General features: G+C 35.5%; 2 protein-coding genes across 18 annotated transcripts in view; one reads left to right on the forward strand and one right to left on the reverse strand.

The window, feature by feature from the left end:
• The window catches only part of KCNIP4 (potassium voltage-gated channel interacting protein 4), a 431748-nt gene extending 419741 nt beyond the window's left edge, over positions 1–12007 (forward strand). For all 11 annotated transcript variants that reach the window (XM_032984389.2, XM_032984394.2, XM_032984391.2 and 8 more), the window contains 4 exons: positions 4837–4944; positions 6049–6153; positions 6480–6542; positions 11842–12007. In XM_032984389.2, coding sequence (XP_032840280.1) covers positions 4837–4944; positions 6049–6153; positions 6480–6542; positions 11842–11889 — 324 coding nt within the window. In that variant the 3' untranslated portion in view covers positions 11890–12007. The remainder of the gene's footprint in view (positions 1–4836; positions 4945–6048; positions 6154–6479; positions 6543–11841) is intronic.
• PACRGL (parkin coregulated like) overlaps positions 1–20692 on the reverse strand; it is a 37161-nt gene that overhangs the window by 8444 nt on the left and 8025 nt on the right. For 4 of the 7 annotated variants that reach the window (XR_006167005.1, XR_006167006.1, XR_006167004.1 and 1 more), the window contains exons 5-8: positions 19955–20089; positions 18175–18282; positions 17066–17146; positions 14306–14400 (exon numbers count right to left, since the gene is read on the reverse strand). Coding sequence is in view for 4 of the 7 variants with exons in the window: in XM_042807740.1 (XP_042663674.1) it covers positions 14308–14400; positions 17066–17146; positions 18175–18282; positions 19955–20089 (417 nt within the window). In the remaining 3 variants the exon portion in view is untranslated. Of the gene's footprint in view, positions 1–12669; positions 12756–14305; positions 14401–14433; positions 14906–17065; positions 17147–18174; positions 18283–19954; positions 20090–20692 lie in introns of those variants that run through there. The other 3 variants (XM_042807739.1, XM_042807742.1, XM_042807741.1) reach the window with 3 other exon arrangements.

The following is a 20692-nucleotide window of genomic DNA, read 5'->3' on the forward strand; positions in this document are numbered from 1 at the left end:
TTGTATATCAAAATATAGGAGTAAATACAATTTAATATCATGACCTATAGTGCAAAACACTCTTTAGCTCTCTTCTATGTACAAAGGATATGCAAATCTGAAATGGTATTGAAAGAACGTAGGTAAGAATGACATTTTTTGTGTTGCAATGTCCTTTTTCTCATGAAGTGGTGGTAGCTGGAGTTGTGGGGAAGAAGAGAGAACTTGTTCTAGCTTTTTGATCTTTTTTCCTCAAATTTTTAACTATCAACACTGAAGTGTTAGACTTTAGCACAACTTAAATGCACACCTTCATTGGATGAGATTGGCTGGTGAGCTTGCTATGTCCCTGGAATTTTCTCATCCCTAAATCTGTATACTTGCTGATAAGAGTCAGGCTCTCCAAGTGAAGCTTTTTATGTAGCATAAAAAACAAACTCATGAAACTAGCTGGTTGAAACTATCTCTTCTTATCCCATCATTGTATGAATTCTGAGACTAATTTAATTAGATATGCCAAATACTTTTGCTTTAATATAAGGGACAGAGTTTCTTGAAACTATCTCTTCTTATCCCATCATTGTATGAATTCTGAGACTAATTTAATTAGATATGCCAAATACTTTTGCTTTAATATAAGGGACAGAGTTTCAGACAACCTGGTGATCCAGCTATTGAAGGGCCTTTTTGGAATATTAGTGAACTGAAGTTCTTTTTTTCCATCAGAGACACGTAAAAGCAAGGTTTCCACTTACTGCATGAATAGCATAACTGAACCAGAATGAAGATCTAGGCCTCAAGGCAATTTACACAGTCAGAAAAATTGAGAGAAATTAACTTCAGACATATAGTCAAAGGTGAAGCACATTGCACCCACATGCAAATATCAAAATCAGTATCCTTAGTTTGTTGTAGATGCAGATTGAGGCTATTTTAAGTGTGATCTTGATGAGAGGAATGTCAGTAATCCCAGTAATTCTCAGTGCTGTAAAATACAAAGCTGTGCCCAAATGCAATGGAGATGTTTAAAGATTTTTGTCATTTTTAATAAAAAACAAACTTGTATTTGTTTCTCCAAAAAATTATTAATAATTCTTAGCAAAGTTGTTGATGAGTTTCTGATTGCTTTATTCCTCGTTACCTGAGAATTTTGCATTAATTAATAAATTAGCAAGCATGTTTGCTCAGTTCCATAGGAGAGTCCAGATCTGAAGATCAAACACAACTTTGATATTTCACTAATAATAACAGTTATAAACAGTCATTGTCTCCAAGGCAGTAATATGAGGGTAGCATTTTAATGAATGTATCCAAATGTGATTATCTGTGTTCAACACAAAAAGCCTTGTTTGTGTCGTCTAGGAAATGAGCTCTTTTTTCTCAGGACAGCGGTGATCTCATAAGCTTATTAATACCAGCTGTTGTAAAGTAGCTACAAAGAAATATAATTCCTCTTACCAGCACCTCCTTCTCGATGATCTCTTTTTATGCATGCCACTCTACCACCTCTGTGACTAACACTCAACACTTGATTCCTTTCCAAAATCCTAAGGGCCAAAAATGGATTTAGGTGCCTGCCTGACTACTCCTTTTGGCCTTGAACATCACATGAAGGAACGCATGATCAGGTGGAATAATTTTAAGCTTTCTTATGGATTTGAGACAGCGCACTATTAAGCTTGTTAATTAATTTATTCATGAACTAGTTCTCCCTAAAGATTTACGGTGGGATAAAGCAATCAGAAGGTCATCAGCAACCTTGTTAAGAGATAATTAATGACTGCTGGAAAAAAAAACCCAAACAAATAAAAGTTAATCTCAGATCACAACCAGAGGCTCTGTACAGCTGTAGTGCAGCACTGAAATGTGAGCAGGCTGTGATACTGGGCACACAGAGGCACCAGTACAGGTGCAATGGTGCTCCATTTTGCAACCCTCCAGTGAGACATCCCCCTTTCTTGCAGAATCAAAGAAGTTCGGCACAGGAGAGTTTGGCATTTAATGGAGGTCTTCACAGGTATCAGCACGCTCAGCAGGAAGCTAGCAAGTTAGAAATAGGAAGCTGTGGAAAGGAGTAAAGGCAAGCACCAAAGCACAGGCTTCTGTCACAAACTGAAGAGAGACGTGACCTAGAGTTGTGTCTCAGTCCAGACCTCCTCTGGAGTTTTAGGTTCCCTCGTGACCCTAGATCAGATGCACCTCTCCATGTTAAGTGCTCAGCTGAGTAGGACTGTCCCTTTCAGTGGACAGCGTTGGCATCCTTAGGGGATGCAAGTGTCTAAGCAGTACTGTGAATCTTACTGCAAAAATAAATGGGCTCCAAAAGCAGAATTCCTCTCTCCCCAGGTATCAGATGCCTAAACCAAGAAGGAAAACACACCTGGGTACTCTAATACTGTAATGGGGACTTGGGTTCATGCTCCGTGCTAAATGGTGTGACACATTCATGTGCCACTGAGCTGGTAACAAGCATACAGACAGACGCTCGCTGAGCTTAACTTCTGCCCTCAGCACTGTGGCTTTACTATGGCATTTACTTCTGCACTGGGTTACTAGCTTAACAGCTAGCATAGCTACACTATTCCTGATACACACATTGCTTTCCACCATGCCGAGCATTTTTCTCTTTGAGGATCTAGTCCAAAATACTCTGTGGATTTAGCCCATGTCCATTGAATCAGATTTTCTATTTCTATATGATTTTATTGCTATATTCTTCAATTGCATGAAAGTAAGTATGTAGAAAAGCTATCCCATCCTAAGTGGTCCTTATTCAGCTCATCACAAGTTCCTCTTAAGATAAACCCTTTCTATTGTTCCTGAGATGGACTCCTGCACAATACTCAGACAAAAGCAATACACCTGAACTGAACTATGTATGATTCCCAAAAATGTTGATGCAGTATGGAAGGAGGTGATCTACTCTTGCAAAGTTCAGAGCACACACCTGGAAGATTTTTGAGTTGTCTCAGCTTTTATAAGGACATTCAGTGCCATTCAAAACAGTATAAAGTCAAGTTTTATTATCCATCATTTCTAAAACCATTGATAGAAGGGCAGACTTGCAAATGGGGATATAAATGATGCCAGGAAGCCAGCTAACATATGGGTGATGCATCAGAGAAAGGAAGAAAGAAATAATCAGGTAAAGAAAATTAGATATGGTTTAGCTAGAATAAATGCAAAAATGTTGCTAGTGACAAATTAAAAGTAACTTTGGAGTTCTGAAATAGAATAGTCTAAGAAAATATAGTTATTGGATACCTTTGAAAAGGACTTCAGGAAAAGCTACATCAAGAATGTAAAACATTGCAGAAAAGATTTGAAGACGTGGTACTGAATTAAAAAGGTTAATTGCTAATGCTGTAATGTGAACAAATCTATTCTGAATTTCTTGAACATTTTAAAACTTAATAGTACATTGTTAAAGATCTGTTTGGAGATTTAGCCCTGTGACCCTTAATTAATCACTGAGATGCAGACAAGATATGTTGAGAAAAATTCTCAAGATTCGTGTATCCGTTTACCCCAAAAGGCGCATATACCAGTAAGACAGAAACTTATGACAGACTAAGAAAACCCAAAGCATACAGCTTGAATTGTTAAAAGGAATGAAGCTGTCAAAGGAGCTGTCTGTGCCTACTAGACCATCTGGGGCCATGATACTTGTGTATGCTTCACTGTATCAAATATACTTATTTGACTGTGTGGTACATCAGACCTTTGTGATTTATGTCTAACCTCAGTGCAGTCTTTTCCACTGTTCCTGCTTTAAGGAAATGCATACATTTTTCTGGTGCTAATAAGATATTTTTCAGCTTTTATTGTCTCTAATGTTATTCTAAGACTTCCTGTATGTCTTTGCCAATGATGTAAAAATGCACATTTAAATAGAAGTGCTTGCCATATTCTGCTTAACCTATTATTGAGACAATTTCACAGATTTATGGGTTTAAAGCTTATCAAATAGAAGAAGATGGAGAAGACAGGGAAGAAAAAATTTAAAAAAGTATTGGTTTAAAAGCAGTTAACATGCTAAGAAATACAGAAGATAGGTGATAACACATCCCAGTTGATATTTTCTCCAATCTGGAAGATGCTCTCTAAATGTAGATGAGGTTTGTTCTGTCAGTATTAATTATGAAACAAAATTCTATAACAAAATACTGCATATAAATAATCTCAAAAGTCTTCTGATTTAGTTCTGTGAAATACCTCTACAGCAATAGAGCATTGGTGGGTCACAAAAGCATTAAGGTGGTACATGGACACATAATAAATATTATTCCCTGTCTTATACCCAATAGAAGGTTTATGTACTGAGGTGTACTGTAGCATACACAAAGTTTCAAATGTTGACTGCAGCAGATTGATCTAAGAGGTCTGGGAACCACATCCATTCTACTTCCATTAAGGTATACATTTAACAAGAATTTAATGTTCCTTAGTAGATAGTTCTCCCAAAATTGGTCTCCTGTGCTTAGATTAATCTAACTCCCAGTTAAGTTTTTTTTTTGGATCATTAAACCACAGGGATTACTTTCCCTGGTATTAAGTTCAACAGGAACTGCTTATGTGAGGCATTTCAGAGGATAAATCCACTAACAGAAAATTATGTCTTATTTTATAGAAAATTACTCAATTTACTTATTAATTATGAGTGTAGCAAGCAGTGCCTAGAATGTTAATTATTTTAAAACCCAGCAATCCTTAACACTTACTGTGAATCAAAAAAAAAAAATAAAACCACATTTTTTTCCAGACTTTATGTTTCTGACGAATGCATTATTCTAGATTTCTGAATGTTTGTGAAAAACTGCTAAATTCCAAACTGACCAAGACCTTTTGTCTATTTAGGATTTTGTTATGGGTCTTTCAATTTTACTCCGAGGGACAGTACAGGAGAAACTGAACTGGGCTTTCAATTTGTATGATATAAATAAGGATGGATATATAACTAAAGAGGTAAGGTCTACTTTTTACACTAATCACTAAAACTAAAGGTTGTATGTGTAAGTCCTGCTTTCAGAGAAGAATGGTTTCATTGTAAAATTAGACATGTTAACAAATAAATATATATTATGAAACTAGACATGCTAAAAATAATATTCTTGTTTTAAAGGCATATATAAAACTTGAAAAGGGAAAATCTTCACAGAAATTGTAAAAGGTTAGAATTCTTCAGATACATAAATGTTTGGCTTCAATTTCTGCCTATATATTTGCACATACAATCACTAGAATAAAATAGTTTGGTAGGATATTTGGACAGAAAAAGAATTAAGTATGTGGCCATCATTGTTACTCATTTTATGAATTTACTTCTGGAAATTTTTACTTGTAACAGAATTTATATAAAAAGCTTCCTACATCTTTTATTCTGCAATGAATCAAACACATACTTAGATTACAGTGGGACCAAATAAGTGCTTTCATAAAAAGATATGATTTTTCAAAACGGGGTCTTTATATAAATATATATATATTACACTTAAAATTTTACACTTTTAGAAAAACACTTCATGATTGTTATAAAAGGGTGATCTATAGAGTAATTTCTCAGAATACCAGCAGATGACTTTTTTTTATAATTATTCTCATAGTTTTCACAGGCCACTCTATTAACAAAATTCAAAGCTTTTGATATAAAAGGAGGACTCTGCATATGTTCAGGTGTGTGCATGGGTGTTTCTATTTTCTCTAGGAAAAACAGTTATAAGAAGCTGATGTGCATTGACCATTCACTTGCTGTTGCAGCACTTCTTTTCCTGTTTAGTTTTATTCACAGGACCTCAGGAGATTTCTCCCACAATCCATGAACTTACACATATTCTAAATTGTTTAAAATCATAATCATACATCTGCATCTATTTAAGAAGTTCATCTATGAAAGCTGAACTAATATGCTAGAATTTCTAGGGAATTTCTTGAAGATGTTCAGTCATAAAAGAACAGGCACAATCTCAAAACTTTATTCTAAAATGTAAATCCTAAAAATCACTTATATGTTCTGAGTTAAAGCAGTGTATACAGCACACCTTATATTACACATTTTTTTTTTCTCTTCAGGAAATGCTTGATATCATGAAAGCAATATATGATATGATGGGGAAATGCACCTATCCTGTTCTCAAGGAGGATGCACCTAGACAACATGTGGAAACATTTTTCCAGGTGGGTCAGGTAACATAGGAACCAAAAAGACTGCTCTGTTAGCAGGTATGGGAAGATTTTTAATTGTCGTAACAGTTTTGCATATCATACCAATTTTGTAATCCTTTTTCTGCTCTATGGTTCCACCCTAAGTTTCTCAAATCTACTCATTGCTTTTTCAACAACAAGGTCTTTAAGCTTATTCTAGTGTATCACTTCCTGCATCTTTACAACATTTTGGCCTGGTTGTTCCTAGGCTGACATATAACTGAAATTAATAATAAAAATGACTTGTTTTACACAGGATTTCAGGAGGATAAACATACATTCTTATTCTTTCTGAACAGAAAATGGACAAAAACAAAGATGGAGTAGTTACCATAGATGAATTCATCGAGAGCTGCCAGAAGGTAAGTACCCAGTGATAAGTACTGAACCTGGAGCTGTTGGCTAATGCTATCGTAGCACTACACATATTTCTGGAGTGACACTGATGGTAATCCTAATATCAGAGACAGCATTTTCCCAAGGTAGAGTAAGGATGCACACCATTACACAAAAACAGTAACTGTAAATAAATTTGTAACCTGAATCTGTAGATGTTACATACAAGCTGTCATTGCTTATTAGACATCTGTGTCCACATCCCTTCTCTCTTTAACAGAGTTTTATTTGGACTCGATAGCAAAAAGTTTCGTCACATTCAGCCAGGTATTTGTTTCTATCCCCATGCTGGGAAACACATTCCTGTTAGAATTGGCAGAGTCACAGCAATAATACTACTATTGCTTGAAAAATTATCATCTATAGGAGTGTTTCTCAAACAGTGAGGCATGACCTGCTGGAAACATTTAAAAGGGAAAGTAAAAGGCCCCTGCAAAGTGCTGGATGGCAGGAGTTAACAGCAGGCAACTTTTCTCAAGGCAAGGAAGTGAGAACTGATTGTGATTATCAGTTGCAAGTGTTTACACTACCCAGGTGGCTGTGATTCTCCGATTTTAATCCACTGATTTTGCGGGATGGGAGACAAACAGCTCTGTTAACTGTGGCTGTTCTGTATAACCTTAGCAACAGGTATTGGGTGGTAAGTTACCTGTCCGCAGGGCTCTGTTGCATTGACTGCGGCTCTAGCTTGTCAATCTTGTTCAGTAGGAATGAAAGGCATTTGCTCTGCTAAAGCTGAGTGATCATCAGAAACAGAGATGAGATTCATTTTCCAGCTGAGGTGTGCAGAGTTCCAGAAGTTAAATGATTACTCTGGATATGACAGCAATTATGGTGATGGACTGAGTGATTAATTTATGAAGAAAATTAGTACCTTCAGTGAGGAATTGCCTACTCTCTTCTTCCATTGTGATTCACAGCTTCTTCCATCTGTTAGATGATTTCTTATTTACCTGAGTATTCACAATACAAGAGAGATGCTCTCTAAACTGCTACATGACAGAGACACCATTCTCTTCATGCCACTTACTTACCTCACCTTCGCTTATTTTTAATTTCAAAGGTGGCAATGTTTTTTGATACAAACAGGATCTTGCTGCTTAAATTTTTGTCTCTCTACCTACTAAGACCTGTTCATCTATTAAGACCGCTGAGCTGCAAAGTGCATAATTCATGTTTATCTCAAGACTTGATTTCAGAAATGAGATTTGGGGTTAGGATTCAACTCAAGTCCTTTAAGAACCTTGATTAAGGAGTTACCATTGCTTCAGCATGTTCAGGATTACATTTTTTACAAAGGACAGTAGTGGCTGCTACCTTTTAAAACACAGCCGTATGAAGACCTTTTTAAAATATCCTAATAGGTATGAGACTGATCTAAAAAGGTATGATTCAGATTCCTTTCTTTCCTCAGCATGCAGTGAATCACATGTCTCCAGAAGCGAGTTGTCTCATCTTTCATGAGCATTTAATGATGCCAAAAGCAAAATTAAATGAACCCGTGATCCTTCCTGTTAGTAAATCTGTGTTTTAGACCTGCCATGAAATATTTCTATGTTTTCCATATGTTCTGGTGTCAAGGGAAAAACAGTGGTTATAGTAATTGCCCTTTTCCAAGCTATAAAGTACTCATTTTTTCAATTTTTCCTCCTAGGGAAACTAGTCCACACCTTTAATCACCCTTGGCTCTCTCTCTAGACCACTGCTAGTTCTACTATTACCTTTTGCTTACCAAAATCAGGACATTCAGGACAGGGGCACAGCACACCTGCTGCTCCCTAGGCTTTGACAGCTATGGTGGCTTCCTCACCTACGAGCCCTCCTTTGACATTAAGGCTGATGTTAGACCACATCTACTCAAAACCTTCCCTGTCAGTTTGCCTAACAAATAATTGTACCTCAGACCTTGGAATGGAAATGCCCACTGATGAATATGCCAGCCAGGGCTGCATCTGGTGCATGTGAAAATGTGCTAAAGGCATACAGAGGATGTGCTTGCCAGTTCCAGCTCAAGCTGTGAGACTAGAGTCAACACAGTGCCAGGAGACAAGCACTACAAGAAACTCTCAGCCGAACTCTAGAGCTCAGATCCCATCCAGTCTGAATCTTAAAATGGACTAGAAGCCTATTCTGCCTGGGAAAGGCTAAAGGAGCCTTTTCTTTGAATGATATTTCAGGCAAGAATTGCCAGTCTCTGAGAACTGCCATTCCTCTGTTTGGAGTTGAAAGTCAAATTAGTCGGTCTTAGAAGTACATTGCTTTAATTGGTGTTTTGTAATAATGAAGGGAAGTGTGGCATACTTTAAGAGTGAGAAGGAAGACAGCAGAGCATATTTTTATACAGAGGATCCACTTCATGTTCCTGGGATAGGTTCCTGAGGCATTTTTTGTAGCATCAAGAGCCTCTGCTGTGTTCTTAAACACTCTTTATACACGTGTGCCTTTTTAAAAATCAACTCCTTGTGCCAAGTACTGGTTTGGCACAACTATTAATGCAGTAGCACTGTACAGCCTGAGGTATACAGCAAGTTCAAGACTTAATTCACAGTCCCAATGCAAAGAATGACCTGTCCATTCACAGTCTTAAGTTATGTGGGGAATTACAGAGCATTCAGGCTTTGAGTGTGGTCTTCTCTGGCCACTGGTTATAAGGACCTATCTTTGCCCGCGATTAAGTGAGGACAGCAAAGGTACTTCCTCCATCCTCCCTCTATCTTGGGCAGGGAGTGTTTTTGACCTGATTTTCCTGCCCTACCTCCCCAATATCTCCATGTGCTTGAATGCCAGTCTGCCATCCAGACTCCAGGAGTATTCCTGCTCCTACATGAGGAATGGTCTATCCTGCCCTAGATATGCTGGACCAAGTCCCAGAAAGCAGCTCCTGTCTGTCATGCTTTGTATAAGTCACCAAATAGCAGAGGTAGGTCTTGGGAAACAGTAGTGTGGCTAGCTCAAGGGCTAGGCACTACCCACCTCCTCACCTGCCTCCTTTCACTGTCTGACCTGGGCATATCTCCAGCAGCACCATGAGGAGCAGAGGCACAGGACCAAGGCATGCACGGTGCACAGATGAATGCCAGGGTGAACGTCTTAAAAATCCTTCTGATAATGATAAAAAGGCTTCTGGGATAGATATTTTCTGCAGGACTCAGTAACCCATTCTGTACACAGTGCTGATGGTTTAGGTTAGCCTGAAAACAAGGAAGGAGCCATCTCAAATTTCAGTAAGAAAAACTTCGAAGTTGGCTTAAAGTTAGGTCAGGTCTGGCAAAGCTGATTCATCTATGTTTTGTGCTTCATCTGGACTATGCTTCATATGCACTAACAGCTCTTAATCTCCCGAGTTAGGAATCAAACAAATCTATTATCAAGAAAATTTTAGAAAAATGTACTGAAAAAAAGAAGCAAATGAGAAAGATACACTTGCCAAAGAATTCCAATGCAAGCACCTGCTTTTTTTTTTTTCATTTTTTGAAGGTGGAAAAAAAAAGCTACTAAAAGTCACCATGCTCCAAATATTATGACAAGCCTGTATTTTCTTGTGAAGACTTATCCCATTTGACTGACTAAAGGAAGGGTATTGGAAGTCTTCTGTATAGAAACAGCAAAATTCAGAAATATGGAGCTGATTTTAGAAAACTACATTTCATTAGTGATGATACATATATTATAAAATCAGTAGGAAGTATCAAAACACTTTCTAAATTAAAAGCATGTTGTTTGCATTGCACGTTTGCTGAGCCATTTATAAATAATTAAATGACAAATTATTCCAGTTAAACCATTTAACCTTACATTAATCAGTGATCTTCAGTAGTATATTGGTACTTCAAAACAATGCAGTGGGAAAAAGTTAGCTTTTAATTCCCAGTAATTTAATTTAGTAAATTTCCTATACAATCTTCTTGAGCACTAATCTACATATTTTTCTGAAATTATGTATCATTGCTTTCCTAAGTTAATCAGCACAAAATAGTGTGCAGATCACTTCTTACAGCAACATCACTTGAGATGACATACAGAAGCAAAGATGAAAAAACCCACTGTTCATGTTTCATAACGTAAATTAAGAAAATTATTCAGACTTGTCATTTTCTACAAAGCAAATCACACACTAGACTGAACAGTGAATAATTTAACTGGAAATTTGTACTGAACGTGTTATTGGAACAGTAATGTACAGAAGGCCTACCTAGCAGTAGCTGAGAATACTATGAGATAACCTTTCTACGCAGTGGGCTTTTTATGCATCTCTTTCATGAAACTTTCTAAAATATTCTATCAAGTTCAGTCCTTTTATTCACTAGAATTAAAGATGGCTAGATTATCTCTCAAGAAAGTACTAAAGGGTGTGCATTCAGATTAAAAGAAGAGGATCATTACAGTGGAGACGAGCAAATGCTAAATGAACGCGTAATATACTCTCGTATATATTTTGTATATATAATTGTATTTATTGTACTGTGCAACCAACTGTTAACCCAGAAGTGCCACTAAATATGGGCTATTCCAAGTAAACTCTTTCTTCTATATACTGAAAGGTAAATCTTACAAAAAAAATTATTCTTCCTGAACACTGTGGTGAGAGTTATTTACTGATAAAAGCTGGAGTACAGAATGATGTATTGGTAAGCATTATGCAGAACTTGGAAGTCAAAGATTTTATTACCTACCTAATGCAAAGCAATCAGAAAGCAGTAGTAGCATTGGAAAGTAGTCAACATCTTTCTGTGTGAACACCCAGAACATCTGAGCTGAGGAATCAGAGAGTGGTGTGGTGGTATCTGTGGAACTGACAGACTCTTCAGTTCATGCAAAGATGCACGCTTTTTAGAGACATGCCTAGCTATGCAATAGGATGCCCTGGAATTGCAAAAAGGCTCCTGTGTATGATACACGGGCCTAGCAATTTCAGATATGAATTAATGCTTCAGATACAACAACCACTCTTTCAAAATTTATTGCCTATATGTATTTTGTTATACTGGATATAAACTTAAAAAGTCTGAAATATTGAAGACTTAATTTTCTTGATGTGCTATTGTATTCTTGACAGAATAGTTTTGGTTTAATTAATATATACAAAAGCCTATTTAAGTGTAGATCCATTAACAGCCTTTTTCTGCTCACAATTTCTCCAAACAACCTGAAAAATAATGTAATTAACTAAAATATGGTTAGTTCTATCCAATTTCACTATAGATATTGGCCAGCTACATTTGTAATGGTGTATGATTTTTGTTTTTTTTGTTGCCTTTTTTACAGGATGAGAATATAATGCGATCCATGCAGCTCTTTGAAAATGTGATTTAATGAAGACATTAGGTCTACAACTAATGGACAAATATGAGCTATTCTGCAACATTACCTAGAAGATGGATTTCCCACTTTATCATAAATAAAATTACTCAGCTTTACACTGAGACATGTATTATGCAAGTAAATTTTTTATTATAAACTTTTCCCAACAAAAAATGTTTCTAAATTATACAGTTTAGCACTTTAACAGTTGCTACTTAGCTAACAAGATTGTTCTGAAAAGTCAGGTTTTTACTTCAAACCCAAACAATATAAGACCTGGCATTATGCAGCTTTACTATCATTCCAACCCCTAGATAAAATAGATACTATCACAAGGAGATTAAATAAATACTCTTAATTTTGCTACTTATTTGTACTGGATTAAGCTCCAGGTGTTTGAGTGTATTTCTTAAATCTTAGCTTCTAATTTATACAGAGGCATTACCATGTATTTTCTTTTCACATTTGTATGGTGTTGTCCTCATTTTTTGAATAATACTTTGAGCTAAAGTGCTATAATCAATGTGCAGTGCACATCTTGCTACAATTGCCTTTCACCTTTGACTTACTTTTCTCTTCAAAAAAAAGCCCCCAGTCTAACAAAATAGTGAACTTGAGAGGAATAACTGTTATAGAACAAAAAAAGCAACTGCCTTTAGGTGGATTTGCTCCCTAATATGAGTAAGCTTCTGTTAATCACACTTACCTAGTAAATCTGCATTTAATTTATCATGACATGAATACCACGAGTCCCACATACTGTATTTCTAATTCTTCTTGGATGTGTCCACAGTTCTTTGCTTAAAGTTCTTCTGACTTTTCATGAAGAAACCTTAACTGGATCCTAATGCTGTTTTCATGAGTACAAGTCTTTCTGCCTTTAATGAAGAAAAAGGCATGAACTTCTTTTGAAACTTCCATCCCACTTCAGTGCTCAGAGTGACTATCACTATGTAGTAACATCTACTAATAATGACTGCTAGACAGGCTAACATCTGTTTCAGCTTTTTGTAGTATCTTTAATTATGAAAGAATCAGGAAAAAATTGGAAACTTCAGCTATATAATATCATCTATATGTGATAAATGCATTGCATCTTTTTAGGATCATTTCATTAAGATTGGAGCTACCTTAATTCTGAACCTAGGAAGAGTTTTCTAAAAAACTATGTACCTAAAATATAATACTTCCCCCAAATCCATGTATATTGTCCACAGATTTTATGCCAATACTTCAAACTAGGTGAAATGCTATCAGAAATAGGCCAATCTTCATTGTCACATTGAGGCAGAAAATGTGAAAGGGGGATTAATGAAGTAGAAAGAATGTTGCAAGCATTTTTTTTGCAAAAATAAATCAGGTATCTATTCTGGTGTAGAGATGGGATGTTAGAAGCATGTTGAAGGCTGCTCTGCTATCACCAGTGTAGGATAAGAGTAGTACAATACATGTACACTTGAAATCTGCTGTAGCGTGTTTGTGTAAATTAAATGTGCACATTTTGTAAAAAAAAAATAATAAAGTAAACATGAAGAAAAACAAGCAGCATAATTGATTTTTCGAGTTGTTATACAAATACTTGTATTTCTTCCAATTGAACATTTTTGCCAACAAAATTTATTTTTTTAAAAAAGCTTAAATAGATAGATCTTGACTTAGCACAATTCTGATCTCAGTAGAGATCTCAGCACAGTCCTGAAGTAAATTTAATTTAGCCAAGCAGTGGTAATTTTCCAAAAATTCTGAAATTGCTTTACATGACAGACTTTTTAATATCCTATGCAATAGCGTCTTCTGATGACTGAAAAAAAACCCCATCCAACAGCTTGAAATTCTGGAATTGAATTTTCCTCATGAGAAAAAGTTCTACGGCAAATTTTGTTACTTCAGTCAGCTCTCCCTTGCAGAGTAAGTCAAATACCCCAAATACCCATAACAACCCTGAACAGTATTTACTACAAGACCTGTTAGGAATTATTTTGCAATCAAGTTCAAATACGTTCACAGACAAACACTGCACCCTACAAGGCTTGACAGTCAGGTAAACTGGCTTCTGCAACCTTTTTATTGTCTTTAACTCATATTTTTTTCATAGCTTCCATCTTCAGAAGTTTATGAGCTTGTCTGGCGCTGAATTCACAAGCTAGTCCCAAGTATATCTGTGACATTACAGAACTCAGTGCAAAGGGAGCACAGTGTGCATACTCCAGATTTGCCTCCTACATCTCGCTCACATTCCGTAGGCCCAAAGCTAACTGGAACTAATTAGTTGAACAAAATTCAGGCTGTGGCTCTATGGAGCAACCTGATGCCTCTGCACTGTATCCTCCAAAGCCTTGACAGCTTCTCAAAATAGCGTGCTGAGAATGCAATGAGCAAGTTCAGTTTTGCACCATATGCTACCTGCTTAGTGTGTTCAGCTCCATACCTTTAAAAGCTGACTCTCAAGAAGACTAGATGAGTTCTCATAGTTCTACGTATAATCCAGTAGTCCTGGTGAACCCAAACTGCATCCATCTGTGCCTGTGGCACAAAATAAATTACGTGTTTCAAAAGCAGGTATACATATATAATTTAACACCGTTAGTTACTATTTAATTAATTACAGCCAAATTATTTTGCAACTCACAAATGTATAAAACATATTAAGCACTACAGATATATTACAGGAAATTGTACTTTACAACAAAATAAGAATCAATATTTACTCTGCTTTTGAAATAACAGCCAGTTAAGTCAATGTCATTGTAAGCACAATGCATACACAAATAGCAGCCAACACAAAGAGCATTATTTTAAATAGTCTTCCATAATTACATATTCACAAACTGACAGGACTTTTCCTACTTTCCATCATACTGAAGAATTGTGATTATTTTAAGATAACATGTATACCAAATAAGTGTCAGTTATTCACAACAGTGTCTTTCCTAGCTTTACCTTACAGTACAAATCACTACAGTTTTCTTGCTCAAGGTAAGACAGAACAATAGGTTGGAATTTTAGATTTGATGATAGCCACAGTTGCCTGTTGGTGAAAATAAAACAAATTTAAACAAAATAAGGGATACTAGCACTACCTATTATTCATATATTGTTTATAAATTGTATAATTCACAACTTTTACTTAGATATCTTTGTCACTATCAAACAGTAGAAAACTAAAAAGTTAGTATTTGCTGAGAAATTTACTGTCAAAAGGGCTGAAAATAATGAACTGAAAAAATGGATGCTTGTGATAACTAATGCTGAAGAGTAAACATCCAAGAGAAGAGATATATAAACTCATACCTAAAACTGGGTATAAATATAGACATGAAATGATAAGGATCTTTAAATAGGGTAGTGATATTCTGGAAGGGAATTCCAATAAAGTAAGAATCCTATAAATTATAACTTATTTAGAATATAAATTTGATAAATTCATTAGTTGGATTATATACTGTTGCTTGTAATCACAATTTAGAGGTTTGTTCCCAGTTTTCCGATTTACTAAGCTATTTTTAAAAGACTCACAAAAAGACCTAGTCACAAACCAGTAAGACTACAAGAAATCAGAGGACGAAAGAAGAATTAGAGGTTAATGGTTCACTGGATTAGTTGTATTATCTAGATCTAAATTTTCAGAACATCAAGATGAGATGCAATTTTCCTTTTCTTGTCTCACTACATATAAATAAAAACCTCTCATGCTTCTTTATTCGCCGCGATGTTTTTCAAGTCTGTAATACGAACATTTCTACTGCCCTTAAATGAATAGGAGCGCACACACACAAGAAGTCACATCTACTGATTATTTGGTTGGGTGCCTACTGATTAAGGCCCACCAGATCAGACCTGATAGACCTACATTTATGATCCCTAGTCTTTAGGTTACTCCTATTCTTTACCAATGACTATTTATTATAATACATGCAAATGTTCATAGGGTCAAGAATGCAAATAATTTTCTCTTCTAGATGAATATCCAGGCCAATACTCTCTCACGTTTTCTTCTCTCCTTTCTGCACAATATACGTTACAACAGAAAATGGCAACAGAATGTGCTCTGCCATTTATTACTTTAAGCATTTTTTGGATTTATAGCGATTGCAGATCTAACCCCTGGGTTAACCAGTGTGGGCTGGAATGTGAGTATCTGATCTCCTCATTAAGTGACCTAAACAATAAGCTATGAGTGGGAATAGGCAGACATCATCAATAGCAGCAGAAAGTATCTTTTAGCAAGAGTAAATGCTGTTGAGAAAAGTATTTAGGCTTAAAAAAGTAACACGAAGCCTGCATGCCAGGTGTACTGAAGCAAGGCAAATATTCAGTCTGAGTCAGGTGTCAGTACTCCAAAAGGGGCCAGAAGCTATTTACTAGTTGACATTTGGTGAATTCCTGGATCACTCTTCATATGCATCGAGCCTACTCTATGGTCTGTACAAGCAGCTCACATGCTTTACTCAGCAAAAGCATCTACTTTCTAAATGCTGCAATGCCTGACTTGGAGTAAGGACTTACATCTGGTATCCTGGATCTTAACCCACACAACTAACCCATTTGTCACACCAGTTCAAACCCCAGAAAAAAAATTTAGACTTTCTAGAGAAATGGAGAATTTTCAAGAAATAATAGCAAGTATCTCATTTAACTACTAAGTCTGCATAAGCTTCTCACCAAGAACAACAAAATGTTCCAAGCAAATATCATGGATAGGGATCCACATGGATGCACACTTGTTCCCAAAAAGAGTTCTCCTGAATGGGACCTAGTGTGCTGTGCTGTAAGAGTCCAGGCATGCAGCCTCTTATGTAGGTACGGGTCCCTTGAAATATTTTACCGAGGCATACTCCTGTATTTGCTGCTCAGAGATTAAAACAAATGAAAAGTGGGAGATAAAAAAATGGGAGAAAACAAAGCCTAACTTGCAGAATATGAATTACCCAGAGTAGCTTTAATATAATTTCTATTACCACTCAATACGTCAAACAGACTAAAACAACTATTTTACTATGGACTGGAACACAACTCTGCTGATTGCCACAGTGAAAAATCCTGTGTTTTATGCAATACGAATAGATGTGACGTAAAAATAAGCAGTTTTCAGAATGGGGCTCTTAATCTGAAAGCCAGAGATGGAAGTTGTTTTGGCAAAATTCCATTCAAACGTGCAGATTACAGAATAATCATCTGATCAACTCACCTTTCCACCATATTGCTCCAACTTTTGTAAAGCAAGAGTAATTTTTTCTCTAAATTTCTTGTCCATTAATCTTCTTGAAAGCTATTGGAAAAGTAAAGTCAAAGAGTAAAAGTAAAATAAAGTATTATTGCACAATGTAGTGCAATATATGCAAAATGACCAATATCATTCTATTTTATTACTTTATTTCATCTTATCTTTGGAAAATTAAAAACAAAAAGAATCATCACTTTATAGCTTGTAACTGATGTCAAAGTATGGAACTTGATCAAGGCAAAACACAGAAAATGTTAACTGATGAAAAACTTAAATTCAAGGAAAACTCAACTGTTATCCAGAAAAATACTTTTTAAATTTTTTTCACTTAGCAAACAAATTTTAAAGATTTATCAACCTTAAAAAAAGGTAATTTTTAAAGTGGTGTCCACATGAAAAGTTAACACATTTTTCACGTACACTGAAAGAGATTTATTATAGTGGAAATACTTTAAAAAAACCTGCTGCAATTTTTCTCTTCTGCATTGGATGTCTAAAAAGTCCTTTTATTTTGCTGTAAAAGTGCACTTTGGGATCAGGCTAAATGAAACCATAAAGAGCTTGTCAGACAGAGTAAGGATGTCTACAGCAGGACGCAGTATAAAAATACTTTCCATAATCCCACTCTAAATTTATTTAATGAAAACTTCCTTGTCCAGAATTCCCATCTGAAAGAAGTGGGAATATTTGCTTATGTTAATTTATTGAAACTTTCACAGATTTTTTATAATATTCGCACATAAAATGCAAAACTCATTTTGCAATAAATTCAAACGTCACTTCAAAACATAGCATCTATTTCACCTCAGGCTTGAAGCTGGATCTTTTTTAAATAGTAGAGACAACAGTTCCATAGCTCTCCAATTCACATTAACAACAGGTTTTGGACATTTGTAGAACTTTATAAGGCACCATATTATTAAAAAATTATGGACTTAGAGAAATATATAAAGTAATGCTTTTCATGGAACTGCTGAGTCCTCCACTGCATCTGTGCAGATATTATAGTAAGCATCTTAACAAAAATACCATAAAAATACAGATGATTTTTTACCACAATATTAAAAACTTACATTTGTGAGCAGGTGCTTAAGATGACCATTAAGAGATGGGCCAACAACAGCACTCAGTTGAACTAAAGCATCCAATCCCCTTCCAAATACTTCATCGTCCGGATGGGCCTTCAGAGGGGGAAGAGAGAAAACCTGACAGTAATATTCAGACAAATGCACAAGTCCTTCAAAACTGCAATCTCTACATTATGTTTGCATATATTATTTTTAAAAATTAGAGCTACTGTGCAACTGCTACTTAAAATGTTACAAGTTTAGAAATACAATATGACGGAATATCATTATCTAGAGGTAACATTTAAAGACAGAAGTATAGTTTTAAAGTAGAAAACAAAAGTACCCATAAAATGTCAGTGAAACTCTTGCATTTCTTCTGAGATGAGAAAACCAATAATTTATTATCGATGAAATAAAAATTCAAGCAGGCAAAACAGTTTACTACACCAACAATTTCAGTGCTTCACAGTATATTAGAAAGGACCCTTCAAACGCAGAAAAGTTGAAATTGGGAAACAACATTTTAAATACAAATGTAATGAATTCAGGGTAATTGCTACATAATTCATAACAATATTTGTCTTTGTCGAAGAAATACAGGAGCCAATGACTTTCTGGCTCAATTAATTTAGTCCCCTGCCAACTACAGCTTTGTCACCTCCCAGCAATTATCAGGTTCTTATCTACTTGTAGGGTGCTTTGTCATCTTTATTATTCCCATGGGAAGGTTCTTTTATATCTGAGTTCTTTAATGGTTTAGTGATCTCACTCTTCTTTTAGCAGAGAAATTGATTCATAACAATATATGTTGTTCTTGTACTAATACAGACCTTTATTTAAACAGCTATTTTTTCACTCTGACATTTGGACCCTGAACTGTTTTTTTTTTTAAACTAGAAGTCATTGACTACTTGTGTAGTAGAAGGTTTAACAAGACTTCATATCAAAACAATGCAACAATGGAAATTATCAGGTGAATAACAGTAATTGGAAAACCGACAATAATATTTTTTCTAATTTTGTCTTCCAAACTAAGCCAGAGATACCGGTAACACAGAATTCTTATCTTCTATTACACTTCTGATCTGAGATGACAAAGAATTTTCAAACTTTCAGCCATTTCTATAAAACCAGAACTGAAACACAGCTAGATTAAAGGACAGCAAGTAGCTGAACCAGCAAAGGGCTCTGAAAGATATGAAAAAGATCCCAAAGACACTACCCCTGAGGCCAATACTTCTACCTCACTTTATTTTCTGAAGGAGTAGAAAAGTTAAAAACATTTTAAAAATTAAAAATATGACCTCAGACATTTTAACTGTATTCTTCCCTTTTCCTCATTGGTATATTCTGTTTTATCTTTGTAGCATGTTTTGGGTTTTTAAATGCAACAGAGAAGTATTTATTTCCGCATCTCCATTTTATTTCACCTCAATTTTTTTTTGCATGTTTTTATGTGGATATATAAAAACACCGCAAATAAACATATTTATTTCTGCTAATATAGATCTTTCATAGAACATTTCTACAGAATTTGCCCATAGCTACTGTCATACAGGTATACAATTAGTTGCCCATCTGAATGAATTTACAGTTATAGACATATTTAGCATATAAAACCAAGGCAGGGTTAACATGAGAAAAAGAAACTATTCCCACCCCCTATTCCCCAACCCAAAAGCCCATGCAAAAGATTTATCCATGTAGTCCTCACCAGCACAAGAAAAAAGAAAAGATGAAAAATCAAACCCATTAAAATCTCTGCATGAAGAGTAAGACATACCAATGCAGTCTTTAACACTGGAACTAAGCGAGGCAACAAGGGAATTGCTTTTTCAGTAGCACCTTCAACCAGAAGTAATTCTTTAAAACCCTCCGTTGAAACAAAGGTATAGGGATGTTTTGTCTCTCTTAGACCCTGTTGCAAATGTAAAACGTTTGCTTAATAGTAAGCCTTCTTTTAAACAAAAACACATTTAAAATGTTCCACATAGCAGCAAGATAATATTTAGATTGTTACATCAGTTCAAAACATAAAATACACTAACTCCACCATGTGGAGCCATTGAGTACAACTCTGCTCACAGAATATTATAAATTTTTCTTTTGGAACACTGAATATTAAAACTCATATGAATACTGCTAATTAAATCAATATTTGTAGTTCATTACCTTTAATCTAACTACCCGAGGTAATTTTTGAGCAAGATCATGAATAAGTATAGGCTATATTTGTAAATGGTTTTCATACCCTGAAGGAAAAAAAAAAATAGAAGGTGAACTATGGAAGGAAAGACACCCCTGACACATCTCTGCAACACCAAAAAATGGTAGATGGTACAAATAAACACTTCTAGTGAAGACCTGACTGGCAGAACTTGAAGATTTAAAGCCCTATGGCTGAAGGCTTTCTTCTTTCTATAGTAGAAGCTCTAAGTTACTTTAGGAATTGACAACTTTGTTTATTTTTGACAAAATAATAATAAAATAGAAAACCACCTCTCAAGTATGTACTTTATTC

The sequence above is a fragment of the Tyto alba genome, unplaced genomic scaffold, assembly GCF_018691265.1.
Source record: "Tyto alba isolate M040663 unplaced genomic scaffold, T.alba_DEE_v4.0 Super-Scaffold_6, whole genome shotgun sequence".
In the NCBI taxonomy this organism is placed as follows: Eukaryota; Metazoa; Chordata; class Aves; order Strigiformes; family Tytonidae; genus Tyto; species Tyto alba.